This window comes from Ranitomeya variabilis, chromosome 1 (genome assembly GCF_051348905.1).
Source record: "Ranitomeya variabilis isolate aRanVar5 chromosome 1, aRanVar5.hap1, whole genome shotgun sequence".
In the NCBI taxonomy this organism is placed as follows: Eukaryota; Metazoa; Chordata; class Amphibia; order Anura; family Dendrobatidae; genus Ranitomeya; species Ranitomeya variabilis.
The window spans coordinates 1,037,936,553-1,037,954,498 of NC_135232.1; the positions used below are offsets into that span (position 1 = coordinate 1,037,936,553).

General features: G+C 43.8%; 1 protein-coding gene across 10 annotated transcripts in view; it reads right to left on the bottom strand.

The window, feature by feature from the left end:
* Positions 1-463: 463 nt before the first annotated feature.
* The window catches only part of MICU3 (mitochondrial calcium uptake 3), a 189,842-nt gene continuing 172,359 nt past the window's right edge, over positions 464-17,946 (bottom strand). For 6 of the 10 annotated variants that reach the window (XM_077279702.1, XM_077279694.1, XM_077279698.1 and 3 more), the window contains 3 exons: positions 9,643-9,751; positions 9,011-9,168; positions 464-4,225 (listed from right to left, as the gene is read on the bottom strand). In XM_077279702.1, coding sequence (XP_077135817.1) covers positions 4,115-4,225; positions 9,011-9,168; positions 9,643-9,751 — 378 coding nt within the window. In that variant the 3' untranslated portion in view covers positions 464-4,114. Of the gene's footprint in view, positions 4,226-5,364; positions 5,434-9,010; positions 9,169-9,642; positions 9,752-17,946 lie in introns of all 10 variants that reach the window. The other 4 variants (XM_077279700.1, XM_077279696.1, XM_077279699.1 and 1 more) reach the window with 1 other exon arrangement.

Below are 17,946 nucleotides of genomic sequence, written 5' to 3' on the forward strand. Positions count from 1 at the left end.
TTTCATGTCACAGGTTATACACCATGGCATGGCTGAGCATAGCAACAAGACACAAGGTAGTCATAATGCATCTGTAAGGCTAGTTTCACACTAGCGTTTTGCTGAGTTGCGGAGGGCTGCGGACTTCCTCTGTGAAGTCCCACCCACGGCTGCACCTCCGCCGCTCAGCTCCGCCTACGTTCGCATGCGGCCTGCGTACCTATTTTTAACATTAGGTACGCAGGTCATGAGGATGCGTCGTTTTGACAATACGGCGACCTGTGTCTAACGCAGCTGGTTGGAATTTCTTTTTTTCTCTGCATCGTCAAAACGACGCATGTGGAGGCATCCGCCTACATCTGCACGACCTGCGTACCTAATGTTAAAGATAGGTACACAGGCCGCATGCGGACGTAGGCGGAGCTGAGCGGCGGAGGTGCGGCCATGGGCGGGGCTTCACGGAGGAAGTCCGCAGCCCTCCGCAGCTCAGCAAAATGCTAGTGTGAAACTAGCCTAAGGCGGCCAGGGTGGTAGTCGTGGCAACTGGCTGTATGGTTCCCACACCCTGGTGCCCCACAGATGAAATGTAATGACTCTCTTGCTGTGTGTGCAATGTGTGCACCAGAACACTTACGGTCACTGCCAGGTTCTTCTTAGGTGCTGTCACTCTGGCTTCACAAACGGTTCAGAGTCACAAGTCTTTTCAAACAACACAACTGTACTGGACAGCAAACACAGAGTCATCTTCATCTTTCCCTGCCGTCCTGACAGGCCCTATTCTCTCCTTCCGCTTCCTTTCCCCGACAAGCCCTGCCGAGTCCTTGGACAGTTCTTGTCCCATCTGTGCCTCTTTCGTCACCAGCTCCTTATCAGCCCCTTGTCCAGATTTTATACAATTTACGGTTTCTAAAAAAAATCTACATTTTACCATGAAAGTTGGCAGCACATATACTTTTCTACAGCCAAGTAAAACTCCTAATGTCTCCCTTATTTCCAAACATTTTGTAATTTGGCCATTAATGCAGAAAAAACATTAAACTCGCATTTAGAATTAATACATTTATTTACAGCATTTCTTGTAATAAAAGTGCAACATGCAATTGAATTAAAACAAGAGTATTTTAATGATCCAGTATTGCAGTGTTTGTACCGTGTGACACTGTAGTGTTGTAGAACAAATGAACAGCAAAAGCATCAATGAATTCCAACATGTTGAGTCCGGAGGTGAGGTATATATATATATATATATATATATATATATATATATATATATATATAGGTGATGGTATAATGCGGCAGACCTGTGCAGTCAGAGCTCGAGCTCGCCATTCCAGGGAGATCAATACATGAGTCTGTATGTGAGGAATGATAGCCAATCCAATAATTCAGATGTGTATGATAGCCTTTTATAATCTGAATATTTCAGGAGACGTTTTATTAAGTGTCATCGGTGGTGTCGAGCCAAGGCCTCATCCACACATCCGTGTTGCATACGTTTTTCGTCATGGAAACAACAGAAACCTATAAAACTCTATGGGGCTATTCACATTTTTTTCATGGACAATGTATCTGTACAAAACTCACAGATACAGGTGCTTTTCACATGTCTGCTTTTTTTCCGCCAGCATGGAGGAAAAGGGCCAAAACCGTTATATGACATATGACAAATGTAAATTAAGACTCCTCCATGCACCTTTGGGGTGGCCAAGGGCTCAGTGCACTGTTCCACTCACTTAACTAGCATCTTCCACACTTGTGGAGCCTTAATTCATTTCTTGGCCCTGCGTCCGTACTGACACTGCATAAGCCGAGTGCATGCATAGAGTGTCAGTGTGGGCATGCTCTCCTCCATCTCTCCTGTCTGCAGCAGCCACATGAAGCACACTGTATCACAGAGTCGCGGCAGCCGATGGTGACCTGAGTGGGGGATGAAAGCGTGCCAGCACTGACATTGTGTGTGTGTGCTCAGCTCCTGCATTGTCAGTGCCGGTGACCTCTCATCCCCTGCTCCTGTCAGAATCGGCAGCCTGCTACTGACATTTGCTGCAGACAGGAGAGCGTGATGAGAGCGCTCCCGCACCGACACTGTTTGTGCTCTCAGCTCCTGCAGGGTCAGTGGGTGCAGAGCTGGGGATTCAAGTCAGGCAGCAATCCTAAGCCAGCGCTGTCAATCAACATACGGTGAGGCGCGGTGGATTGTAATTGAGGGGGCAGAGCGGTGCGCTGAGCTCCTGGCTATGTCAATGGTGCACAAAGGACCACTCACCTATATATGAAATAAAACAGTTTCCATATAAATCGGCAGTAGTGAAATCTGTACTGCAGGTATGATATTTATAAGGGTAAGTCACCTGTATGAATGTGAAAGTGGTTTTGGTGCCAGACTCCCTTTAAGTAAATCTAGAGAAAACAAATTACATGTACAGGCTGTCAAACATGGGGACAACATTCCCAGTTCAAGTTAAAATGTCATCTATGGAGAAATGGTCTCTCGTTACAGCATAATTTCACTGTAAAACCCATGTCCTATAATTTATTACTAGTATTAACTCTTACTCCCTGTGGTTGTGCATTCTCCATGTTCTGCAGCCTCCATCCAGCTGCTAGTGACTTCCCCTATCTGTGACCACTATGTCTACACCCATAAAGGGGCTGTTTACTTGAAAAAATGGTTTTTAGATTTGTTTGACATAAGCTTAATACTATCTTTTATATTGTCCCAATCTTCAGATATCAGTGCCCTTCACATCAGCTCCATTGTGTTCAAGGTAGCAGAGCATTTACAGTGTTAACATGTCATAGATGTATGTGAAGGGGCTGGTTGACTGCACATTTCAATAGCTAAGCCAGCCCCCCTCTCTCTCAATGCATCATCTATGACAGAAAAGGGGATGGCTTAGCTGTTGAAATAAGCCGGTTAGACAGCCCTCTTCACACAAATGGCACAGGAAACTCTGCGTATAACAGGATAACTGGGTATAACAGAAGCCGGAGGTGGAGCTGCCGGGTCCCAGGACCGACGTTGACATCTAGAAATTGGGCCATAATATAGGCATGTGGCATCCAACAATGGTTTACTGAGAAATTTCTGTGTCCAAATGCAATTATGCTTTAAGGAGAAAGACTAAATATAGTGACACTGGTACTGAAATAAAATAGGATCCGCATGATAAGATTGGAAAAATCACAATCTTTATTCCGTCCGATAAAATAATTAGGATATCCGTAGCCCAATTAAGCCGTGTTCATCCTCTGATGCGTTTCTGGCCGAAGCTCTCAGTATATTATTTATTGTTATTAATTCTATGACTAAGGGCTTCGGCCAGAAACGCGTCAGAGAATGAACACTATTTTAGTTGGGCTATAGATATCCTAATATTTTCATCAGATGGAATAAAGATTATGATTTTTCCATTCTTACCAGGCAGATTCTTTTCTTTACCGATTACCAGTGGTCAACGGTTATTGGATCTACGCAAACCTAAGGACACAACCATACTTCATATTACACAATGAGGCTTTTTCCACTAACTTTTCCATTGAATCTGGCACTATTGTGCCTGCACCACATAGTCAAGAAAAGGCGAGGAGATTTACTAAAACTAGTGCAAAAGAAAAGTCGCATTTGTCTCACTACAGTTCTTGAGGACATGACTATTTATGACCAGAAGTGCTCATCAGGCCTCTGCCAACTTCCACTGTCCCTCATGAAACCTGCCAGGGTCACTAGAAAGTCATCACACGCCAGGAATCGCATGCATAAAACTAGGTACGTCACACATCTCATCTGTCTAGGTAGAAATACATCTTGTGCTCTATTATGGCAACTGCGCCCCTTATTGTGTCCTAAAGCTAAAAAAGAAAATCTCAATAGTATTATCATATTATTATATAGCGCCTGCAACGTTCAGTACATCAGGTAAATCTTCTTGATAATAACTTAACGTGTGTGAATCAACTTTTAATTCAATAAATATGTAAAAAATAGATTGTAATAAAACATGCCGTGTGTGAAATTCCCAAATAAAGATTATAATCAGTGCAAAATCCTAACAATATCCTGATGGGGGCGCCACCGTGTCTGTGGTCATGTCTAGCGCAGACCCTAAGTGAATATTGATGTAACAGCGGCATTTTATCTCAGCGTATCTCTGCCGCGGAAGCTCCGAAATAATTCTCGGAAGTGTTTCCTGGTGACAGAGGTCACACACGCGTAGTAGTCCTTCAAGCCATGCTTTGGTTTATCCTGGTGAGAAAGACACATAGGTTAGTGTCAAAAATATATGTAATAAAAATGGCATAAAATTCCGGTATTCATGCATATATATCCTATAATGGTGTATGGATGTCACAGGGAGGGGTACTCGTCCTCTGAAATACTAATATACTGATATGGCCCCCCATTCACATGTAGGAGTGTTTCTAGAAAAGGGAATGGATTAGATGCAGCAATTCCATTAAAGATAATCTATCACAAGTGGAACTGCCTCCCCTGGATGGATGGAGCCATGCCGTCCTGGCATTACTAGCCCTGGCATAACTAGCCAGCGCATTCCGGGGCCTGTGCACATAGAAGAGACAGTGAACGCCTTGAGACTCTTCATCAGTCACATACCACTTTGTTTGGCTAAATTTTACTTTATTTTTCAAGATCTCTTTCAGAGGGTAAGATCTTTAGAAGTTATTATCTCGAAGTCTAACACTATGGCGGTGCTGTGTACTTACTGCCACGTTCTCTTTCCAGACAGCAGTTTTTCTCGTACAAGCCCTATCGATGCTTTCCACAGACAGAACCCGTACCTATGATGGTCTATGAGGCTGTTCACGTGTCAATGCATTTTGTGGACTGAGTGGTCCACACAAGGTCACGGAGACATGTCCGATTTTGATCCCAGTCGCGGATGAATTTCGTCAGCACAAGTCTATGGACCGGTGACAAAATCGGACAACACTCAGATGCCATCCCCGTTCTGTCCTTTTTCCATGGCCTGTTTGATTTGGGAAACTTGAGAAAACTACAGCTTTTTATATGAGACTAAAAAATTTGACGGTAAAAACTGACCAAACGCTGATGAAAATCGGATCAACAACACAGATAAAACTCAGCGATTTTTGCATGTGAGAAAAATCTGTGACATCTGAATGAGCCCTTAGACATACACAGGGCATATAGAGGGACCGAGACCTGTGTCCCACCGCACTCAGCGACCCCTCCTAGTAATCCACTCTACCATCCATGCGGACAGAATGCTGATCACATAGAGATCCTTCCAGGGAGGTCACAGAGCACATTTCCCTGCTCTATAGAAATCCGATTCCAAATATTGGTGACATCTGATTGTGAAGAATGACTGGCAGACACATGCAGAGATAGCGGAGACGTACTTATCTGTTATAAAGCTGCTTCTTCAGACAGGCTCGGAAGGTGGTATATTTCTGGACAGTACTGTAGCCCTGTGAAGCAGAAGACAGACGTGTGCAGATGGTGGAGCAGGCGCAGAGTGTGCAAAGCCAAAAGAAAAGTGACGTTAGCTAGCTTTAAGGTGAAAAACAGTGCTCACTACAATGGCGGTCACATACCATAGTGCACAAAGCTGATGCCACCCATGGCCAGATGGTGCCAGGCTTCAGGTGATAAGCAAGAGTAGAGAAACTCCTTGTATTTCTTGTAACCCATTATATATATTGATTTTTATATAGATTTTTTAATCCAACAACAGGGGCAAGGGAGCTTCGAAAGGTCCCAACTGTGTTCTAATCATGGCATGTCCATCAGAAGGCATACTGAATCTTTACCTAAGGTGGAGGAAAGTCTATGCTCTGATCACAGACCTGGCACATTGCTTTGTCAGATGGCAGCTAAGGGGCATCCTATAACGTTGTCTTTTTTAGAGCAATACAGCATGAAACTAACTCCCAGTGACTACATGCACATATTCCAGGAGCTCTCCATTAAATGATGTGTTAAAGGGTTTGTTTCACCTTGAGTCTTCAGGAGCTCCCCACTCGCCTGCCTCCCAGCTCCCTAGTTTCCAGGGACAATGCGCTCCTGACGACTAACATTTCAGACCAGGTGTCCAAACAGCTTAGCCACTACAGCATCAGAGGAATGACGCACTGACGCTGGCTAGATCCAGTGCTCCGGCCAGCTTCAGAGCAGCACTTACAAGCTCTAGAGCAAAAAGCTTGCAAGTGCGTGCTCCTTGCCTAGAAGACCGGCAACCACTGATAATGATAGTCCAGAACGGCCAAAGAGCTGGAAATTGTGGGATACAGCACATAATAGCAACCACCCCCGCACAGCCTCTCAAGGTAAATGGTCTCTGCAACTTCCGATTGCAGACACTGAAGAATACAATGGTGGTACAGGGAGCGGTCAGTTCCCGCTCCATCATCCAGTGTGTGCGTCAGAGCATCAGGCGTGATGACCTCTTTAAACTCCACATGCTGAGCCTGTAGTCTCAGAGCATCGGAGATTGGGGGCTAAGTGAGAAGTTTTATTTTACATTTTTCTTGTCAATCAGTTCTTGACTTGGGCTAAGTTATTGTGTGGGGGGTTGTGTAGACATCATTCTGTGTGGGGACCTGTGGAGGCCATCATAATACGTATATTCTACTTCAATGGATGATCTTTGTTAACTGAATCAAGAGGAGTTTTGCTTGTTTGGTAAACCCTATAATAATGTGGTATTGTGAAGGGGCATTTCCTGGCAGATTTGTAAATCTCGGTAGGATGTTGAATAATTCAAGTATTTATCCGTGGTAAATTAATTCCATTAACTATCATGTACGACGAGTAAACGGATAGAGTTCATTGATCATTATTTAATAATCTCTTGACAAATTCTTAATCTTAGCTCATGGGCTGTGAGGGTATCATACTTTGTGGGGCTGTTGCGCCCACCATAACATGTGGGGAGCTGGGGGACTCTCATACTGTGTGTGTGTGTGTGTGTGTGTGTGTGTGTGTGTGTGTGTGTGTGTGTGTGTGTGTGTGTGTGTGTGTGTGTTGGGGGCATCATACTATGTGTGTGTGGGGATGTTGAGGATGATGTCATACTTTGTGTGGAAGGCTACGGAGGCATCATATGTGATGTAAGAGCTGTGCGGTATCATACTGTGTGTGTACAGTGGGAGTATCATATGTCCAAGAAAAATAAAGTTGATCGTCACATAAAAAAATAGATAAAATCTTACATTTTTACTCCATATCTGCCAAATAATTAAAATCCATTTTTCTGAGCTTAAGGCCTGTGGCAGATCGGCTCACTCAGCTGCACATGGACGTAGAGACAGGTACACTTTCTTTTTAAATCTTCTGCTGGTTTATTAGACATGTTGCATAAACCAACGCAAGTGAAAATAAACACGGCCCTCTGGGCAAAACAGGAAAAATACAAAATGGTATACATTCTCTGCAGCTGCGGGGATCCGCTCGCTCAGGATTTCACAACAAGGTTCAGTATAGTTAACATAAACATAAACCACTTCTCTGGAGCTGCCAGCTCCAGACCCACTGAACACTGAATGCCTCAGGAGGCTAATTATTTAAACCCCAGACCACACCCTAGGGTGGAGATAAGGTGGACAACCTCCCACCCACTCTATGGCTGTCCACACAAACTCAGCCCTTAAAATGGCCAATTAACACATAGTGTGCTGAAGCAAACTTCTGGGTTTCAATTCACTGTAGTAAATAGCCTTAGTAAAACGTATCTCCTCCAGCACTTTACCAGTGACCTTGTCACAGGGCCCACACAGCACCAGAAACCCTTATGAGTGTTGTTTTTCTATCACCAATATGAGGATTTTAATTGGTCAAATAATAAAATTTGAAGATTCTATCTATTTTTTTAACATACTGATCTACTTTATTTTTTTTGGACATATTTTCTTGTGGTCACCAGTATTTGAAATGGCACCCATCGCATTAATTGCATGGTGAGGGATTTATTCAATAATTTTTCTTGGGGTATCATACTGTGCGAGGGTGACTGGGGTCATCATATTGTGTGTAGAAGGCTGAGGCGGTATCATACTATATGGGGGTGACTGGGTCCATCATATTGTGTGTGGAAGGCTGTGGAGGTATCATACTGTTCAAGGGTGGCTGGAGGCAATATTATTGTGTATAGGAGACTATAGAGGTGTACTGTATGGGGGGGGGTAGCTGGGGCAATATTTTTCTGTGTAGAAGGCTGTGGAGGTATCATACTGTGTGCGGGTGGCTTGGGGCAATATTACTGTGTATAGATGGCTGTAGTGGTATCATACTGTGGGGGGGTGGTGGCTGGGGGCAATATTATTGTGTGTAGAAGGCTGTTGGGTACCATACTGTGGGGGGGTGGCTGGGGGCAATATTATTGTATGTAGAAGGCTATGGAGGTATCATACTGTGTGGGGGTGGCTTGGGGCAATATTACTGTGTATAGAAGGCTGTGGTGGTATCATCCTGTGTGGTTCTGATTCGCTGCTAATTGTAAAAACACACATTACAATAAGCCCTATCCCAACATATCTTAGTAGTAGCAGCAGCAGCGAGTTAGCATACTTAAGTCTGCTGATTATTAAGTGATAGAAATTAGTTATAAGAATAATAATATTGTGAACAATTAAGTTTGTCCTGTTGGTTTGGCCCTGCACAACAGTCAAGGTCAGTTATGTGGCCCCTAATGAAAGTGAATTGCCCACCCCTGCTTTCAATCATTATCATTTCCAGCACTGAGGTGCAATGGCCCCAGATTGGTCAGCAGGTGGCAGCAGAATGCAGCCAAGAACTCAAGTACAGCTCTAGTCATTAGCGACTGCTGTGAGGGGTAAAATAGTCCTAGAGGTGCAGGACTGTATGCACTCAATGTATGATCTCCGGTACTGCCTTTCTATAACATGCTATATACTATGCATACAGTATATATTAGTTTAACTATTGCATATATTTTTCTAGGTTCAGTACTGAAGAGGTTAACGGAGAACCTAGCTGTGATGTTAGTAGCAGTGAAATATTAGCAGATTGTAAATCGGAGCTTCTTACCCTGAACCCTCGATGTAGCCGGTCTTTCATAATACCAATAAATTCTTTATAACTTAATTGATCGTCTCTGTCGACATCAAAGATCTTGAACACAGTGTTCACTAGATGTGGAGACAACTTCAGGCCTGTAGCGACATACACGGCACGCTTGAACTCATCTGTGGAGGATCAAGACATCAAAAGAGTCAAACCAATCATTATGATAAGAGGGAAATCTCCCATCTTGTTTTGTCATTGCCTGTTCTTTAATGGGAATTGGTCATGGAGAAACGTGGCGACGCTTCAGGGTGGAGAAAACCCCAGGCTTGTCTTTAATGTGGTGGGTTGTGTGCTAACCCGGAGTTTAGTCCATGAGGACGTCATCGATTTTATAGAAAAACAACTTTTGTAACTTCATGAACTCATCGGCTGTCTTTACGTTGACCCAAGCTGCTGTTCATGGCGCCAGCTCTTCTGGACCTCTCCATTACTTTTGACGGTGCCGGCCCCTATCATAGGTATCGGTACTGGAGGACACGAGGACTACTGGCCAAAAGGCCACTGGAGGGAAACTATAGTCTGGCAACTATTCAGAAGCCAAACAGCCTGGTACAACTGGGAAATGCACGAGTTTTCTTACTGGGATGACTTACCTTGGCCAATAGATCGATTGGCAAAGTTGTACATTTGCATTGCAATGGCAAAATCTTCTAAATTGTTCAAAAACTGGAAGAAAGACCTAAATTCATCAAACGAGATTCCCTGAGAAGCAGAGCAGAAAGGCAGCGTTAGGTCCGCTATGATTTTAACTAGATAAGTAGATGAAAGTATCAGCAGGTGATGAATAAAGTCATTTAGAAGGTTACAATATGGAACGTGATACTTCCTTTACCAGTCAGACCCTTCTGAAGTGAGTGCTGCGGCCGCACCAGAGCTTAATGCACCAGAGACACGGGAATATGTAGCCTCCGAGACCATCCACAGCCGCCGGGGCAGGGGTCGTGCCACATGTACAGAATGTAATAATCGGGAAAAGATGGGCTGCACAGGACGCCTTCAGCCAATTTATCAGACTGCCCTACAGGTCCTGATCCTGGTCTACCTTATACCATGGGGCTGTGACTAAACAATAACCCAAAGTGCCCCGTTAGCCTAATATATGATAGATTACAGGGGTTGGACCCTCTAGATGTGCCAGAACACAGAGCCGCCTCTGGTGTCATGGACCCTCCCTACCTGTACATTATATCTCCACCATGTAATGCTACATTCCTTTTGAGAGGCCAGGAGCTGCAGAAGATGGGTCTGGCTACTAGCCAATACGTGCTTGTCCTTGTGGGGCATTGTTATTGCGATCTGTGTAATTTATTAGTAAATTCCAATAAGAATCTGACTCTTTGGAAACTAGTGGAATAGGTCATCAGTGTCAGGGGTCCGACTCCCAATATACCCGCCGATCAGTGAGCGTTGAGTTCCTTTCAGTGTCTACCATATATTACAGAGTGGCTTGGTCTGGTATTGCAGCTCACTGCAATCATTCTCAGTCTTATTCACGCAGAACAGTCCCTTTAATCAGCCGATTAGAACCGGATCATATATTAATGGTCTATACAAAGGATAGACTACCAATATCAGAGTAACATACGAGTATATAAAGGGGTTGTTTCATTACACACCTCCCTTTGTTCCAATGAATTGTTATTTGGCTTTCTATCATTAAAAGATTTGTAATTTCTTCTAACAAAGACACAATTCATTAATACTGCATCCTTTTAGCGTTAAATCAAACATATTTCTGGGCAAAGCTGCAGCCAGTCAGATATTTTCCCTGTGGTGACCTCTCCGAAGGAAATATAATATTACATGGCGGCCTGAGCTCTGCCTCTGGTTAGAGGATCCTGACTCCGAAGCTTCGGCGCTCGAGACCTCCCTCTATGCCCATATCCATATACCTCAACAGAACATATGAAAACCTCAAAGGTGTCATCCTATTAGGTTGACTGTTTTTTATATTATTACCATAATGGTGAGTGCTCTAAATATATCATGGGACTTTTTCCCCCACAAAGTGCATTATCTAAGTGTCCAAAAAAGGGGTTAATGGGGTAAGAAAAGAACGGATGTTTGACTGAGCAGGTATTTTCATCATTTATGAGCCAGGGAGAAAGAAGAATAAAACTTGAAAGGAAGCTTCAGTTTACTGACATGAAAGACACACTGGGTAAACATGCAAGCAAACACCTTCACATCCCAGCACTGGCAAACTGGTCTGACCAAGGAGATCGAGTCCAAAGTCATGGACAAAAAGGAAAATCTAGAATTAAGGAGCAGTGCTGCCACAACATCAGCTTAATTCTACATCAAAATGCCGACCGGAGAGCGTCAACTTGTGCTAACCCACTAACCACTGTGTCCAAGAGTAAAGACAATGGCTTCTAAGCAAAAGGAGGAACCAACTACCGTATATACTCGAGTATAAGCCGAGATTTTCAGCCCAAATTTTTGGGCTGAAAGTGCCCCTCTCGGCTTATACTCGAGTCATGATCGGCGGTGGGGTCGGCGGGTGAGGAGGAGAGAGGACTGTCGCATACTCACATAGTCCCGGCGCTCCTGGCGCTCCCCCTGCCCGTCCCACGGTCTTCGGTGCCGCAGCTCTTCCCCTGTTCAGCGGTTACGTGGGACTGCTCATTAAAGTTATGAATATGGACTCCACTCCCATAGGGGTGGAGCTGCATATTCATTTCTCTAATGAGCGGTAACGGTGACCGCTGACAGAGGAAGAGGCTGCGGCACCCGGAGACCAGCTGTCCGGGATAAGGAGCCAGGGATGCCAGGAGCAGGTGAGTATGTCATAGTTACCTGTCCACATTCCACACGCCGGGCGCCGCTCTGTCTTCCCGTCCTCTTGCAGTGACTGTGCAGGTCAGAGGGCGCGATGACGTACTAGTGTGCGCGCCGCCCTCTGCCTGAACAGTCAGTGCGGAGAGACGCCGAGACGGGACGCTGAGGAGCTGCAGGCAGCAAGAGAGGTGAGTATGTCATTTTTTTTTTATTGCAGCAGCAGCAGCATTATATATTGCACAGATTTATAAGGAGCATCTATGGGGCCATAATGAACGGTGCAGAGCATTATATATGGCACAGCTTTCTATGGAGCATCTATGGGGCCATACTGAACAGTGCAGAGCATTATATATGGCACAGGTTTCTATGGAGCATCTATGGGGCCATAATGAACGGTGCAGCTTTATATGGAGCATCTATGGGACCATAATGAACGGTGCAGAGCATTATATGTGGCACAGCTTTATGTGGAGCATCTATGGGACCATAATGAATGGTGCAGAGCATTATATATGGCACAGCTTTATGTGGAGCATCTATGGGGCCATAATGAACGGTGCAGAGCATTATATATGGCACAGCTTTATGTGGAGCATCTATGGGACCATACTGAACGGTGCAGAGCATTATATATGGCACAGCTTTATGTGGAGCATCTATGGGGCCATAATGAACGGTGCAGAGCATTATATGTGGCACAGCTTTATGTGGAGCATCTATGGGACCATAATGAACGGTGCAGAGCATTATATGTGGCACAGCTTTATATGGAGCATCTATGGGACCATAATGAATGGTGCAGAGCATTATATATGGCACAGCTTTATGTGGAGCATCTATGGGGCCATAATGAACGGTGCAGAGCATTATATATGGCACAGCTTTATGTGGAGCATCTATGGGACCATACTGAACGGTGCAGAGCATTATATATGGCACAGCTTTATGTGGAGCATCTATGGGGCCATAATGAACGGTGCAGAGCATTATATATGGCACAGCTTTCTATGGAGCATTTATGGGGCCATAATGAACGGTGCAGAGCATTATATATGGCACAGCTTTATGTGGAGCATCTATGGAACCATAATGAACGGTGCAGAGCATTATATATGGCACAGCTTTATGTGGAGCATCTATGGGACCATAATGAACGGTGCAGAGCATTATATATGGCACAGCTTTATGTGGAGCATCTATGGGACCATAATGAACGGTACAGAGCATTATATATGGCACAGCTTTCTATGGAGCATCTATGGGGCCATAATGAACGGTGCAGAGCATTATATGTGGCACAGCTTTATATGGAGCATCTATGGGGCCATAATGAACGGTATGGAGCATCTATTTTTATTTTTGAAATTCACCGGTAGCTGCTGCATTTCCCACCCTAGGCTTATACTCGAGTCAATAAGTTTTCCCGGTTTTTTGTTGCAAAATTAGGGGGGGTCGGCTTATACTCGGGTCGGCTTATACTCGAGTATATACGGTATGACTCCATTATCACTATCATGCAAAACCTCCAATCTACAAAGCCCCTTGGTGACCGGTCAAGATTTAGTATTGCGTTATGTGTGATTCATTTATCATTAATTGTAATGTTCATCTCAATTGTTGCATTTTTACCCTTTCAGTTTTTTTTTTTAAATAATTTGGGGCAAAGGACAGCTTTACTTCATTCGTTATAACATGTAATAATTATCCATTGAAAATAAAGCAATATTTATTTTAGAAAATTACATAGTAATCCTCTAAAGACATGACTAAATGAGATGCCTTCTAGATCAACAAAGGACATTTATACAATTTATAGAATTCTGCAAATACGGTTGTTTTATCTATACCGGCCTCACACTGTCATCTAAAGACTACGAGCAAGGGACAATGGTGCCACGACCCTGAAATATTTTTTAAAAGCATATTCCACGTTAAAGGAGAAGATACACACTCCTAACATCCTTAACTAAATTGTCTACTTAAAGCAAAACTGAAGTGTTGAAGCCACATCCATACTGTAGTCAGCCCAACTACATGCCCAAGGATACTGTTAGTTGGGTCACAAGTCAGTTCAGGACGAAGTACAGGTGAATATGGCTACTAACAATCATGTAAACTGTGCTTCTAATAACAGAAGAACTACTACAGCAATACCCGTACAATTGTACCACATGGTTCCACCATAGTTTTGCACTGATGTCTTCTCCTGTTACAGGAGCATACATATGTAGACAATCAGCAGGTCCTCGAATTCACCAACTTCTTCCAATGCCAATCTACACTCAAAGACCCAAAGAGTTCATCGGGCACAAGTGACCATGACTGTCTGGCTGAGTTCTGGACATTTGTTAGTTTTGGGTTGGGGAGAGGCTCACAATCTTTGTCGCTGAAAATGAACTCTCAGGACCTTCTCATAAATTAGGGACTTGATTGGCATTGTTCAAGCTGAGTCAGATGGAAAGAAGCCAGGGAGGAACCAGAAGACACCTATTTTGAGCTCACTACTTATCCTCCGAAATGTTACAGAGTAAGGCCTAATTCACACGTCTGCGTTGCACATATAATGGCAAGTAAAGGTTTGTTCACCCCCGGTGTTATTATGAACAGTTAACCAAGATGAAGATTAAATGATTGCTAAAAGGAATACAATTAAAGATGACACATTTCGTTCATATTTTAGGCACAAAAAAATAATATATACATTTTTTTTTCCATTTTAAAAATTACAAACAAGAAAATGGGACGATGTTAAAGTTTGGGCACCCTGGAGATTTGAGTACTCTGATAACTTTGACCAAGGTTTGAGACCTTAATTAGCCTATTAGGGTTATGACTTTTTCACTGTCATTGTTAGGAAAGGCCAGATTATGCAAATTTCCTAGCTTTATAAAAACCCAGGCTTTTCTAACCTTGTGCCAAAAATCAGCAGGCATGTGTTCCTTCTAAGCAGCTGCCTAGAGCTCTGAAAACGAAAATGGTAGAAGCCAAGAAAGCAGGAAAAGGCTATAAGAAAATAGCACAACCAAGCACAGTCCCATTGAAAATACATGGTTTGTGTGCTCAACTCCTGTTCCATCCAGACAGCGCTCTTCAGAGCCCCATTCGCAGGATTGAAGTGACTCCCAGCAGTCAGAACCCCTATGGATAGGGGATGACTTCTAAATGTGGCACAAACACCTTAAAGTGTTCAGCTTAGGCATTATTTTTTAGACCGAGACTAAAGGTACCTTCACACGAAACGACTTTGTAACGATATCGCTAGCGATCCATGACGTTGCAGTGTCCTGGCTAGCGATATCGTTGTGTTTGACACGCAGCAGCGATCAGGATCCTGCTGTGATGTCGCTGGTCGCTGAATAAAGTTCAGAACTTTATTTGGTCGTCCGATCGCCGTGTATCGTTGTGTTTGACAGCAAAAGCAACGATACCAGCGATATTTTACACTGGTAACCAGGGTAAACATCGGGTTACTAAGCGCAGGGCCGCGCTTAGTAACCCGATGTTTACCCTGGTTACCAGTGTAAAATGTAAAAAAAACAAACAGTACATACTTACATTCGCATCCCCCGCCGTCTGCTTCCCACACTGACTGAGCGCCGCAAAGTGAAAGTGAAAGCAGAGCGCAGCGGTGACGTCACCGCTGTGCCCTGCTACTGCCGGCGCTCAGTCAGTCAGTCAGTGCAGGAAGCGGACGCCGGGGGACGCGAATGTAAGTATGTACTGTTTGTTTTTTTTACATTTTACGCTGGTAGCCAGGGTAAACATCGGGTTACTAAGCGCGGCCCTGCGCTTAGCAACCCGATGTTTACCCTGGTTACCCGGGGACCTCGGCATCGTTGGTCGCTGGAGAGCGGTCTGTGTGACAGCTCTCCAGCGATCAAACAGCGACGCTGCAGCGATCGGCATCGTTGTCGCTATCGCTGCAGCGTCGTTTCGTGTGAAGGTACCTTAACACTAGTCACTGTGAAGACATCTGTAAAGTAAGCAACATCACAAGATAAATACTATACCAGGCAAGGACATAGTCTGCCACATATATAAGTGGTCAACGTTCAACCCTCAGTCATTGACATTTCAAGCACAACTCTTCTGCTTACATGACAACAATCAAGTAAGACAATGAGGTGTTAAACTGGAGGTGAAAGCCAATAAATACTATGTTTCACATACTTTCCTAAATTATACAACAATCCTTGCTTTTATATGGTGAGAAGAGATGAGAAACCATTTACACACTACTCAATTATGGGCCATTCAGCTTCTGACCAAGAGGCAAGATGAAAGTCGCCCTAACAATAGGTCTTGCACTAAGTACACTTTAGGTTTTCTGGTTCCTCAAGCTCCACTGTCAACACTGCCAAAGTGTAGCCATTTCAGGCAAAGACAAGCTGTTTGCAAGTTTTCCTTAGGAAGGATTAACCTGATCCCACCACAAATACAAACAGAAGAATACATCCAAAACATCCCATGCCTCAAGGACTACTTGTAACATCAGCTCTATTGGTTTCCACTCAGGCATTTTCATGCCAACAGCTCTTTCTATTAGCTGGGCACCAGGCTCACAATTCATCTTACACAAGAAGTCAAGCAGTCGGACACAAAAGCGTCTCGGCAATCGTTCATTCTCTGGAATCCCTTTGAGCTTGAAGCTTCAGATTTCCTTATATTTCTAGGGAAATTTACCCAAAATAATTCTGTCCCAAAGAATTAATAAATGTAGTCGGCATTTTCCTGTAGAAAATAATAATATACTTTTGTATAATATCAATATAAATGTGTGGGATTTATGTTTTTATGTACAGTTAAGTCCATATATATTTGGACAGAGACAACATTTTTCTAATTTTGGTTATAGACATTACCACAATGAATTTTAAACAAAACAATTCAGATCCAGTTGAAGTTCAGACTTTCAGCTTTCATTTGAGGGTATCCACATTAAAATTGGATGAAGGGTTTAGGAGTTTCAGCTCCTTAACTTGTGCCACCCTGTTTTTAAAGGGACCAAAAGTAATTGGACAGATTCAATGATTTTAAATAAAATGTTCATTTTTAGTACTTGGTTGAAAACCCTTTGTTAGCAATGACTGCCTGAAGTCTTCAACTCATGGACATCACCAGACGCTGTGTCTCCTCCTTTTTGATGCTCTGCCAGGCCTTCACTGCGGTGGTTTTCAGTTGCTGTTTGTTTGTGGGCCTTTCTGTCTGAAGTTTAGTCTTTAACAAGTGAAATGCTGCTCAGTTGGTTTGAGATCAGGTGACTGACTTGGCCATTCAAGAATATTCCACTTCTTTGCTTTAATAAACTCCTGGGTTGCTTTGTCTTTATGTTTTGGGTCATTGTCCATCTGTAGTATGAACCGACGACCAATCAGTTTGGCTGGATCTGAGCACACAGTATGGTGGCTCTGAAGACCTCAGAATTCATTCCTGTGTCACATCATCCATAAACACTAGTGACCCAGTGCCACTGGCAGCCATGCATGCCCAAGCCATCACACTGCCTCCGTTTTACAGATGATGTGGTATGCTTTGGATCATGAGCTGTACCGCGCCTTCGCCATACTTTTCTCTTTCCATCATTCTGGTAGAGGTTGATCTTGGTTTCATCTGTCCAAAGAATGTTCTTCCTGAACTGTGCTGGCTTTTTTAGATGTTTTTTAGCCTTTTTCTTCTTGATGCTTATGAGTGGCTTGCACCGTGCAGTGAACCCTCTGTATTTACTCTCATGCAGTCTTCTCTTCATGGTAGATTTGGATATTGATACGTCTACCTCCTGGGGAGTGTTGGTCACTTGGTTGGCTGTTGTGAAGGGGTTTCTCTTCCCTATGGAGATTATTCTGCGATCATCCACCACTGTTGTCTTCCGTGGGCGCTCAGGTCTTTTTGCATTGATGAGTTCACCAGTGCTTTCTTTCCTTCTCAGGATGTACCAAACTGTAGATTTTGCCACTCCTAATATTGTAGGAATTTCTCTGATGGGTTTTTTCTGTTTTCGCAGCTTAAGGATGGCTTGTTTCACCTACATGGAGAGCTCCTTTGACCGCATGTTTACTTCTCAGCAAAACCTTCCAAATGCAAGCACCACACCTCAAATCAACTCCAGGCCTTTT